The sequence below is a fragment of the Oxyura jamaicensis genome, chromosome 3 (genome assembly GCF_011077185.1).
Source record: "Oxyura jamaicensis isolate SHBP4307 breed ruddy duck chromosome 3, BPBGC_Ojam_1.0, whole genome shotgun sequence".
Taxonomy (NCBI): domain Eukaryota; kingdom Metazoa; phylum Chordata; class Aves; order Anseriformes; family Anatidae; genus Oxyura; species Oxyura jamaicensis.
Genome location: NC_048895.1, coordinates 15795986 through 15808026, shown reverse-complemented (window position 1 = coordinate 15808026; position 12041 = coordinate 15795986). Strand labels below are relative to the sequence as shown.

Genomic DNA, 12041 nt, shown 5'->3' with positions numbered 1-12041 from the left:
TTGAGACAGAAAGGCATAGCTGGCTTTCTTTGCTCTTTATTCATATAGACCATATGGGAAGAATACACAGAAGAAGAGAACACAAATAATCCTGGATGGAAGCAGCTCAGTTTTTACAAAGTAGGAGATCAGCTGAAGTATTTCGCTTAATTCTAAGTATCAGGAAGCCAGAGAGATCCAAGTTGCCACAGGTAAAATGTAGAAATGGTTGTTCATTGGAAAATAAAAAGGTAACTGGATCCATTTATAGGCATGCTTGCCTCATTTCCTGTACCAGGATGCTGCCCTGAGGACTCAGGGCAAAAAAAAGTTGTTAAAAACCTTGTTTCTCGGTTCTGGGAGTGCCTGGCGTGTGCCAGCTGTGGTGCAGGTAGCATATCTGAGTGTGCTGAAAGGCTTTTTATCAGGCAGTGCAAAGTCCTCCGTGCAACAGGAGATGAAACCTAAGCACGAGAGGTTAACAGCCTTCATCACATAGGTCCAGTGAGAAGGTTGGAGTATCCATTAAAAAAAAAAGTTGACGAAGGGGAAATTTCAGTGTGTTTTGCCAGATCTGTCCGGCTCTAGAGGAGGGAGTAGCTGGTCCCAGGCATGTCCACGTCCATCCCTTGGTCTGTCCTCCAGATGGGTGTGAGACATGCTCTTCCAGCAGGAACCCTGCCACAGCCTTGCACTTATTTGTGCTTTCCTTCTGCATGAAGAACGCTGCTGCTGCCTTTAAATTTTGATAGAAAGGACCTGTTCTCCTGCCATGTTGTATGAGATGCTGCAAATAAACGTCCAGATACAGAGCTTTCCTAAAGGAGGAATTTCTTTCCCTAGGGGGATACTACCTGTCATTTTGAAAGGCTTCCTCTTGGAGCCGTGTAAAGGGTGAGGTTTTTCCTCCTGATGAGCTCACTTGGAGGCCTGGAGATGGACAATTCCTCTGCCAATTTATTTGTGCGTCCTTTTCCTTAGCCCGTGTTAATGTTTCCCTGTTTTTACCAGGTCTGAGTGCCCTGTGGTGCCTTTGTGGGCCCTGCTGGGTGTCTCGGTAGCTCTGCAGCCAGCAGTGCCATGGTTGCATGTGACTGACGTCCAGCCATGCTGTGGTGGCTTCCCCATGAGGACTTGACAGCCATGTCACTATTCCTGAGCAGTGGCTGGCTTAGTTGGTGTCCAACACGTGTGAGGTTACACCATGGAGAGGATGGGAAAGCTAATTTTGGTATTTCCCAGCAACTCTGGGGCAGAGGGAGGTGGAGGACAGGGATGACTCCTTTTAGCTTGGGGTCTGTTGTGTGTCCTGTACCACGTGTTGGTGTGAGTTTATGTCCTGTATTGTTCTTCCTGCTCCTAAATTACCCCTCCATGGTGATGTCCCCCTCTGACACTGTAGCAGAGTGTGAAAGGGGTGCTGGGGAGGCCTGTGGAAGCAGAGGCCCCCACTGAGGAGGATCTTGTGACCTTTCACAGTGGGCACTTGCTTCCAGAATAGTTTTTTGCAAGGTTATGGTGTGCTGCCCTTGAAAGCCCCTCAGGGAGCTGGTGGAGCTGTTCTAAGGACATGGTGTGGTCCTCATGGTCCTGATGATCCAAGCTTAGCTGGTTCCTGGCTCCTTTCTTCTGAGGTACCAGCTGGAGCCAAACTGTGTTTTCCCTGCAAGGCTATTCAAGTTGTGGAGGAATTTGAGTGCTGTCTCCCAAACCCCAGTTCACTAACATGAGTTCATGGGTTATGTGGGCTGCATGGTCCTTCTGACACCATGAAGACCTGATACCCTAATGCATCCCATGGGGGTGTTGGCCTCAAGGTGCTGCATGGCTTGGTCCTCATCCCCAGTGGCATGAGAGACAGGGCATCTGGGACCACGGGTTGTTTGATATTGATATCATCTCCGTGTTGATCAACGGGGTCGTTCCTGGCTGTTTGGTGGGTTTCTTCCCTCCGGTGGCTTGAGCGGTCAAGGCCATGCCTTGCGGAGGTGGCCCTCCATCCTGAGCACAAGCTCTGCAAACGCGCTGCGGCGGGAGGAGTGCTGTCTAAATACCGCCCTCGGGAGAAACACCCCGATGAGACTGTGTGATGCTCACAAAGGTTTTGTTTTGTTTTGTTACCATTGCAGTGACAGCTATATTGTGCGAGTCAAAGCTGTGGTTATGACCCGAGATGACTCCAGTGGGGGATGGTTGCCACAAGAAGGAGGCGGTCTCAGTAGAGTTGGCGTCTGCAAGGTCACATACCCGGAGGGCAATGGAAGAAGTGGATTTCTAATCCATGGTGAAAGGCAGAAAGACAAACTGGTAATAGAACCTAATTCAACTTTTGTCTGTTCTTATAATGAGAATTACCCTGAATCTGATACTATTGTATTCTTGTGCAAGTTTAAAAGAAATAAAAATAAAAAAGGCATGTGCAGATAGTGCCAGATCGGACAAAACAATCCCAGCCTCATCTAGAAGGTTACTGAATTGCTGTCTCTCGCTGTCTGGGCTGTCGTGCTGCCACCAGGAAGGAGCAGGTAAATTTTCGACACCCGCGTGCAAAGATCCCCCTCTGATCCCTTGAAAAAGGGCCCGTGTTTTTCTCGGCTCTAGCAGGGGTATGTGCGAAGTGAATTGAAGTGTAAAGAATCCATGAAGCCAGTCACACTGCACTGAGTAATGCAGTGCAAGCCTTTAAAAACGGCAATGAATTATTTATGCTGCGTGCTGCTCAAGGTTCGAACGAGCAGAGTGAGAATATGAAGACAAGTTGTCTCTTATGAATTGACGCACTCGGTTTCTTCTGGTAGCTGTTTATCTGAAAAAGAGGGCTTTTCTTTCCCGTACAAAGCAAATTAATAAAGCCACTTCCCTATTTGCAGAGTCTGTTTTGGATGTTATATTTTGTTACCGTGTTTTTATGTATTTGATTCTTCTGAAATCCTCTCCTGTTGAAGAGATGGGCTGGCTTAAAAATAGGCTCCCACACAGGCTCAGGAAACTGAGTGCTTGGGCAAAAAAAAAAAAAAAAGTATCATTCAAGATGGAAATGATCTTGCTTTCAAAAGTTCTGGTGTTTTAAAGCTGTATCAAGTACAGCTTGTCTTTTGCATTGCTGTTTTGCTTGGGATGCTTTTTTGAAGTTATTTTTGAGCCATGCTTATGGTTTTGGGGGAGTGGGGGAAGACTCAGAAGCCATTCCCATTCTCCTTGGGCATCTCCCTAGAAATGGGTTTTGGCACAGCAGTGTCCGGCTGGGGGTGAAGGAGGAAAAAAAGGTGGGGGAGCATAACAGGACCTCCTAAATCTGCTCCAGCAATCAAGCACCTACTTAAACCCTAATAACAAATGAATGTGTGATGGTTAAGAGAACAATTAAAGTGTCTGGTGTTTATTAGTCATAATTTAGTAGGGAAGGATGTTCCCCAACCAGCGTAGCACAGATCATGACTTGGCTTGCTTTTGGGGAGAGGAAAGCTCTGGTCAGGGCTGAAGCGGTGACAGCTCTGTCCTTTGCGTGGGAAAAGTGACTTTGCTCCTCTCTTGGGCTCGTGCCCCCCCAGGTGGTGCTGGAGTGCTTCGTGAAGAAGGACCTGGTGTACACGAAGGCGAACCCGACCTTCCACCACTGGAAAGTCGACAACAGGAAGTTTGGGCTCACTTTTCAAAGCCCCGCTGACGCTCGGGCCTTCGACAGAGGCGTGAGGAAAGCCATCGAGGACCTCATTGAAGGTACCGAGGCGCATGGAAACCTGGGGAAGAGGGTTTGCAGCAAGGAAATGGGAAGATGCGGGGGTCTAAAATCAGGCCTTGGGCTTGAAAGTCTCTCTGGCACTTCCAAGTGTAGTCCAGCATTATGCTGTGCCGAGCCAGCCCCAGCTCACTTCAGAGAGCTGTGCCTCCTAATCCTTTATGGAGGGAAGGGATTTAAGTCCGAATATTTTCCCATCCTATCTGGCCTGGTCTGTCAAGATTTCACCCGTTAATTATTATCTGGTCTGTTATTAATGCTTTTTCGATAGGCTTGGGTTTCGTGCTTGGGATGACAGCAACAGCCCAGGCTCGTCTTTATGTGCAGCCGAATTTAGTTTTACTAAGTCTTTGTTAAATCATAGGATGAATTCCTGCACGGAGCTGAATAAAAACTGTTTTGTTTTTGCAGTAATTAGTTTTGTCTGTCTCCGCTTGGTTGAATGGTCGCTCTTGAAGACTTTGTTGTGTTGTTGGTTGTTTTTTTTTGTTTTGTTCTGTTTTTTAATTCTGAAAAAAATGCATTTGAATTGCCCGTGCTTTGAAGTTGTCATAAATTCTTCCTTTTCACATCTCATTGCAATCAGTCATAATACAGCTATAATTCAATACTACTTTCCTTTATTTTATTTTAATGAAAATGAATTCATTATGGGTTCTTTGCTTGGTTTTAGCCATGCCACTTTATGTAGGACTCAGCGCTCTAAAGCCTTTCTCCTTCTCACCCCGTGTGACCAGAGCAGTGTTGTATCCAGCTGGTTTTGGTGAATCGGGTTTTGAGGACGTTAGCTCCCTAAGACAGCTTCAGCTTTTGGATGCCCTGTCCTTGCTTTAACATGGAATCTATAGCCAGGAAAGTGACACAGGGGAGTAAATATTCATCTCACCGGTTTGAGGAAGGATCTTCTCAACTAGTTGTTGATTTGCTTTTTCCTGTGCCATTTACCTGAACAAGTTGCGGTTAGACTCCCTGCTTCCTTCTTGCTTGCTATAAATGGGAAGCGTTTTGAGTCATAAAAGCAATGTTTTATCTTTGTGACACAGGACCATGCGAAGTTAGAGCTCAGTTGTATTGATTAGCGTTTTGGAGGTGCTGGTATGGGGCAGATCCTACACTGCTCTTTCTAATCCATTTTACAGTGGAAGTATTTAAAATCAAGTTCTGCTGTATCTCAGATACTTCAAAATCAGCAAATCTATATTTATCACATTAACAGCACAGTCTGATCCTCATGAATGTGCTTCTACTTAACTTCCAAATAAGGCTTTCTGAATGAAAAACAATCACTGGCACGTGCACACACAGTGTCAGGCCTTGGGTTTCTCTTGGTATTCAGTTTTTGTTCACTTTGTCAACTTTAGCAGGTAATATTAAGCACAACAAACTGTGCATCTGAAGCTTTGTTTTATTAAGTCACTGCTTTAAGTGGTAGGTTATTTCGTATAGCATCAGAAGTATCTTAAGTTTTCTGCACAAGTACAGTAATCCCGGGCAGCTCTGTTAGAGGGAGTCTGGATTTTTATTTTACTTTTTTTTTACTTTTAAAGCTAATATAGCAAACGGCATGAATGTTTTCACATTACTTAGCGTTTTAAGTGGGCTTTCACACTTAGCTCTGCACATCTTCGTGATTACGCAACTGAACGCAGCCGGGGCTGGTGCAGTTTAGCATTATATAAAGCACGTTATTTCAGAAAAATTTCCAGAGCGAAGGTGGTACCAAGCATTTAACTGTTTCGCTTAGGGATGCGACGTGGCTCTAACCCAAATGAAGCAGCTCCTCGGGGGGCACCCGTGGGGTGTGGGAAGAGGTCAGAGGGAGGGTTTTTTTGATACAATTTCCCATTTTCCAAGCAGTTGCTAGTATTTTAGTCTTGTTCATGGTTTTATCTATTTCATTTCCTTTCATGTTACTTACGTGGAGATGGATGGTTCTCTGACAGATAGCTAATAGCACAGAAGACCTTTACATTATTTAATAACTTCCTAAATTACAAGGGAAGAAAAACACAGTCTAACTCTTCCCTTTCAAAGTGAGGTTTGTTTTTCAATAAAAAGTGATTTCCCCCCCTCCAGTTTTAAGGAATAGATGAAGAATAACTCACATGGTTTCTTTACAGCTGAGGGTCTGGCCGTGAGCACCATTTAGTACGTGGCTTTACCGTTCTTCAGAAATGAAAGCCTTCTGTAATTGGAAATGCTAAATGCTATTTTTAACATAGCTAATTAGCATTGGCAGCCATGCAGTTACATGTCAAGAAACACTTTCAGATTCTACCTTTCCAACACAGCTAGCAGCAGGTGTTCTTTCTTCCTTAATTTAAGCCACTCTTTTACATATACCAACCTATAAAGTTGTTAGCCTCCAAATGTTCACCAACCTAATAATAATGGGGAAAAAAAATCGCAATGTCATGTTTTTAATAAAAATGTTTCTTTCTAGGGTCTACTACTTCCTCGTCAACGCTTCACAACGAGGCTGAGGTCGGTGACGATGATGTCTTCACAGTAAGTTCATCTACCTTGAGGTCATTCTCCTTTATGCTCCGGTTTTACATGGTCAGGTTTAAAAGTTAGTGTGTTGGTTGTTTTTTTTTTCACTTTATTACCTGGGATTGGTTTCCGGCCTTAATCATGTTTGGTCAGTGGGTGTGTTTTATTTGATGCAAGTATATGCCCTGCAGAAGGTAAACTTTTGCAAAAGCATTTGCTTTCTGTTGGGCTCCCATTGCCACGTGAAAACTGTGACAGAGCAGAGCAGATGTTGTCAGGGCTGAAAATGAGCAAATAATCCCTCTCCAGTTTAACATGCCTTGGTCTGAGTGGTGTGTGCACCTCTTTATATCTCTCTCTCTGTCCTTAACCTTCCCACAAACTACAGTAGGTGGCCAACTCTCAGGTGCACAGTCAAGGAAATGAAATTCTGAAAAGTTGACTTTGCTATTGGGAACAAAAGCCAATTTTGAAGGTGTCTTGCGAGTATGTGAAGGTAGAAAGTTCAAGCAAGCGTTTTTCAGCTGGAGGAAGGCACGGTGACATGCGATCTACCTAACCAGCAGTGGCTTAAGTAGGAGTGAGTTGCTTGTATTTAATTTGTGGTAATGTCTAAAATGCATTCTGGAGCTTTTCTGAAACAGAAGAAGCTTCCATCCCCGGTGCACTCACATGCTGTAAAAGAGGGGAGAAAAAAACAAAAAACAGTGAATACATCGGATGAAATTGTAATCCGATCACGGATATTCCATGGGCAAAAAAAAAAAAGACACAATGAATACTTTGTTTTATTGCACTTATTTGCCCGGCTCCGCTCGCAAACCCTCGGGCGCACGTGTGCGTGCCTTCGTTACGTGATAAATGCCCTCCTTGTCCCACTGCACAGGTGGGGACCGGTCGCAAGGTGGGATGTGTGGCCGCAGGCGATTCCTCGCTCAAAAAAACATCTTCTGGACTGTTGTTGCATCTGTAGGGCAAACAGGGAGGAGCTGAGGATGGGGAGACGTGCCGCCAAGCCGCTCGGAAACGGCTGCAGGCAAGCATCCCGAAGTCGAAAGGTGGTGGGTTTTCTTTTCTTTTCTTTTTTTTTTTCTTTTTTTTTTTTTTTTAGGGTGACTTTGGCCGGTGTGGGACCAGGTTTCCTGCCGCGCTTTGACCTGATGGCTGGCACATTGTCCACGCCTGTCCTTTTGTCATGGCTCGGGGAGACAAACAACAGCAGGCAGGGTTAAAAGGTGACTTCCTGTGCTCCGCAGCAAAACCATCATTAGCAGCTGCTTCCCAGCTACCTGCCAGGGGTGATTTATAGGCACAGAACAGGGGGAGGCTCTGCTGGAGCCGGGGCAGTTTACCGATTTGTGCTGTTTTGTCCCAAAAGTGGCTGGAGTCCGCAGGCGAGCAGCGTTCTGCCGGGCTGGACGTTGTGCTGGAGTCGTGTGCGGCTCTTCTGTGCTCATCGGAGTGGGGCTGATGGCAAAAATGTGCCTTAGGTGGGCATCCATGGGCCAGCTCTTTCTGGGCTGGGCACAGAAATATTCTGTGTTAAAGCAACGAAAAGTAGCCTACAGAAATAGCAAAGGGTATATGTTTTGTTTTTACTAAAATCCAGCCAGCTGACATGTAGGGACCTGGGAGCACTCCTGTATTTCTCCACATGCTCCATCTTGTGCTGATTTTTAAACTCTTAGGGTGCTTTTAACCAGGAGGACTGTCGCCTTTCAGTACGCACTGCCTCACACCAGGAAAGCTGGACAGACCATGCAGCAGCTGCATCAGAATAGCTCAAACTCCTCCCGTATTCAACCAAAATGCAGAGAGATGTTCCCCTCTCCTTGACCCCAGCGAGGTGTCAGATCGCCCCCAGCCGTGCTGATATTTATGGGTAGGATGCTCCGGCGGCGAGGGAGGAACAAGCTGCTCGATAGCATCCGCGGGCAAGTCGTCTCCCAGCTGGGATCCATGGGGACCTTCACACCCCAGCTTCTGCTGGGCTTTCTGTGCACATTTTGGCACGTTGGGTGGGCTCCAGCATAGCAAGAGGACATCACCGATGGGGGTAGCTCATGGGGTAGCTGCTGGTCGAGCTGTCACAGGGATGGGTGTGTTGTACCCCCAAAATCAGGCTTTTTCGCCAGTATCTCTTCTCTGTTTTTCTTGGGTTGAAGTGTCTCCTTTCACTGCTGTCCGTAAGCTATTTCAAGTCCTTGAATTCCCATTTACCTGCAAATCCTGGTAGATGATGGTGGAGCCTGAGATCTGCATAAGCCTGAAATAAAACACTGAAGTGTAGAGAGATTTTAGACAGGAAGAAATTAATGTATGGTGGTTTTTGTTTTTTGTTTTGTTTTGTTTTGTTTCGTTTTTTTGTTGTTGTTGTTACCATTTTTGTTTGTTTATTTTAACCTTTCTGTTCCATTCGTTCAACTTCTCTTGGACTTGCGTCTCACAGTCCCTTTGGTCATCCTTGCACACACAACTTTATTACAACTCTCCTGTAAACTCTTCTTCCCCAGCCACAGCAATAGATTTTTAGGGCTTGGTTTCTTGCTCTGTTTTAAAGAGAAAGTACATTTGTTCTTTTTATTTCCTAAGGTAGTTATTAAAATCTTCACAGTCCTCCCCCTCTCCCACACATGCATGAATAAACTTAACTGCGTGTGGCAGAATTTTCAAAAGCATCTGCATGATTGAGTCATTTAAGCAGTCATTTACGCGTCTCTGAAAATCCCAGCCGTCGCCACTGCACTGCTGCCTCAAAGACTTGCTCCAAGGTCCTTCGTCTCCTTGAAGTCGTTTCAGTCACTTCGACCACAGCCGTCCAAGACTTCCAGTTGCCTGCTCTGCTTTGCAGATCGCCGCACATCTCCATCAGCATTTGCACCAATGTATCAGCTTAAAAAGAAAAATCAAATCCTCATTACGCATGAGCACTGGTGTGGCTGTGGGTTATTGATTGAAATAAGGGGTTTGTGCTGTCTTTTATCTTACTAGCTTCAGTGCTGCTCCATGGGATGATGACTTCTCGCATTTTTTTGTGTGTGTAACTCATATGTCACCCATCTCGGTGGCTCGCCAGCCAGCGCATGAGACACCAGGGATGCCGTAGGTTGTTTGCCCTGAGGTTGGGAAGGCTTGCCCTGGTGGTGGGGCTCTCCATGAGGCTGTGATCTTGTGGGGGTTAACAGAGGGTTGTTTTCTTGTACCAGAAGTTTTTTTGTTTTGTTTTGTTTTGTTTTTTGAAGGGGGTGAATTACTTGCAGCTGTGGCTCGGGAAGCGTCACTGGGTTCAGTAGCCTTATTCCCTCTCGTGCCCATAGCTTGCCGTGCCAGCTCAGCTGGTGAAGTGACTCGGGCACCAGTACCCTGCCCCATCCCTATGGCTCCCTGGCCATTGTTCTGCAGCCTGGACTGCATCTTTAAAAGCAGGACTCTGCCATCTAGTAAGTTTGCTGTGCTTTAGACCTGTAGCAGCTAGATAAACCAATTCAGACCTCTGTTTGGAAAGCCATACCTCGTAAAGCAGAAAGCAAAAGTATCTAGAAATAAATGTCACTGACTTCAGGGGAAAAATGCTTATTTCTGAAATGAAATCTCCATTTAGAAGTTTTAACAATATGTAGTTGTGTTTCTTTAATTCCAGATCCTCAGTAGAGCCCATAAATGTTTTCCATATGTTAGCAAATAAATTTCTCCTGTCTTGTACATTATAAATCGTCCTCTCAAGAGATGCAATCTGAGTAAGACTAGCCATCCGTTCTGTCTCCATTGGGGGAAACATTGTCTTTGCAATGGTCTGAGACTGTTGTTTGTCTTCATCCATCTAGTTTGCATCTTCAGGCTTCTTTAATTAACAGTCAGTTCAGAAGTACCTTTTAATAAGGTCCAAATCCGTTCTGTAGTTCTTCAGCCACAGAATTTGCCATATGATTGAGTTCTTCTGCAGAATTTTTCCTTAATCTACACTTTTACTTTCAATTACAGATAATAATCCCACATGACCATGAAGTGAAAAATGTGAATTGAGTCCAAGGAAAGAAAGGTCAATGTCTTCCAGAGTCTGCAGAGTGCCTGAAATGGTCTCTTTTAGCAACCCACCCGAAAAGCAGAGATGTTCATTCTGAAACCTTATGACCAGTTCGGCTGAAATGCTGCTCATGTGTTTTTCAGATAAATCCGCAGCCTTGTGCCTGCTTTAGTGCTAAAGACAAGACACCCACTGGCAGGAGGAGCAACGGCTCCCATGTCTGTTCTGCTTTGTGAACCTAAAAATGACTGCAGTCCTCTTTTGGCTCAACGGGAACGGGAGGGAGAAAACAAAGAAAACCAACCTTACTAAGTCTGACATTCATGTTACAATGATAGCTGTTTTGTGTAATTAATAATTTTAAAAATACTTGTTGTTGTTGAAAATGAGACTGACAGAATTTTGCAGATGGAAGAGTGTGGCTGAGCTACAGGTTTGGGTTTGTGGACATATAGACGCAGTCCACTGCTTCTCCGGCAGACTTGCAGGGTCCTGGCTATAAAAGCTTTCTTGCCTCTGTTCCTCAGCTACAAGACAGGGAAAATACTCTCCTCCTTCAGTAAGGTGACGTGAACAGATCTCGCTGCCACCAAGGTTACCCCTGGCTTTCTCTCTGCATTTCACTGCTGTGGGTAACCAGGATCCTGCAGCTGGGCTTCTCACCCACAATCTCCAGACTCCCATTTTCCCCGTGGGGCTGCGTGCTTGGAGGGATCCTGCACCCCTCGTGCCCTTTTCTCAGCACGAAGACGTACTGCTCCTGTGCCAGGTGACGTTAGGGCCAGGAAGCTTGTCCTGTGGCGTGGATGCTGCTAGCAGTCATCGAAGGGACGGCTGCAGCCGAGCGGGTCGTGGCAGCTGTTAACATTACAGCCCTCTTTGTATCTCTTCTGGTTTCATAATTAAAAAAACAGATTTTTCCCTTCTCTCTTTCCATGAAACCTTTTCCCTACTTTCATCTCCCATGTGGGCCTCAAGTGTGTTACAGCCTCACTATTAAAATTTATAAGATTTATGTTAGTTAGATAAACACTAAATCTAACTTTTCTTGCTGGCTTGGTCGTTTCACGTTCAGACGGTTCTTTTAAAGAACCACTGTATCTCTTTTTCTTTAAAGTAGATATGTACAGACCCAGCCCAATCGCTTTGGATGACTGTACATGTAAATTCTCGTGAGCTCGGTGTAAGGCTGGAGCATCCCTCACCCCACCCCTCTGTGGAAAATGATGTTGCTGAGCATAGAGAAGCACTGAGTTGCAAGATTTATTCCTTTCATGAGTTGCACTCGGGGAATGAGGAGCAGCGAGAGCCTGCAGTTGCCTTTTTCTTAAAGCTAAGATCTGGTAACAGAAGGGAAAAGCTTCTTTTGGAGGAGCTGGGTTCGGTCTGGGGGTGGTGGGGTGCGGTGCTTAGGTTGTCACTGCGAGCAAATCCACCTTGTTTGTTCTGTAAGGCTGAGCAAAGCAATTAGGGACCCGTCACAGCAACAGGGCTGGGTGGCATTACCTGTGTTATTCTTCCTGCTCAGCGATGCACGGACAGCAGAAGGGTTCATTGCTCCTACCCACATCCTCTGATGTCTGGATTTGGGGCTGGTGTTGTAAACCACAGCTATTCTAATCCAGATTAAAAAAGAAATACTTGCTGAGAAGAGAGAAATTGACACACAGATACCAGCAGGCTCGAGTATATGTATTAAAATGCATATTAAAAAATAAATCTTCACTGGCTTAAATGAAGAGAAATGAACTGGACTCAGACTCCTGCTGTTTTTCATAGTTGGGTGCCTCAAGCTGTGCGCAGCGC

The 12041-nt window shown here is 45.5% G+C and overlaps 1 protein-coding gene across 3 annotated transcripts in view; it reads left to right on the top strand.

Moving 5' to 3' along the window:
• The window catches only part of SPRED2 (sprouty related EVH1 domain containing 2), a 59666-nt gene that overhangs the window by 31563 nt on the left and 16062 nt on the right, over positions 1-12041 (top strand). For all 3 annotated transcript variants that reach the window (XM_035321068.1, XM_035321069.1, XM_035321070.1), the window contains exons 2-4: positions 2109-2286; positions 3531-3699; positions 6162-6226. In XM_035321068.1, coding sequence (XP_035176959.1) covers positions 2109-2286; positions 3531-3699; positions 6162-6226 — 412 coding nt within the window. The remainder of the gene's footprint in view (positions 1-2108; positions 2287-3530; positions 3700-6161; positions 6227-12041) is intronic.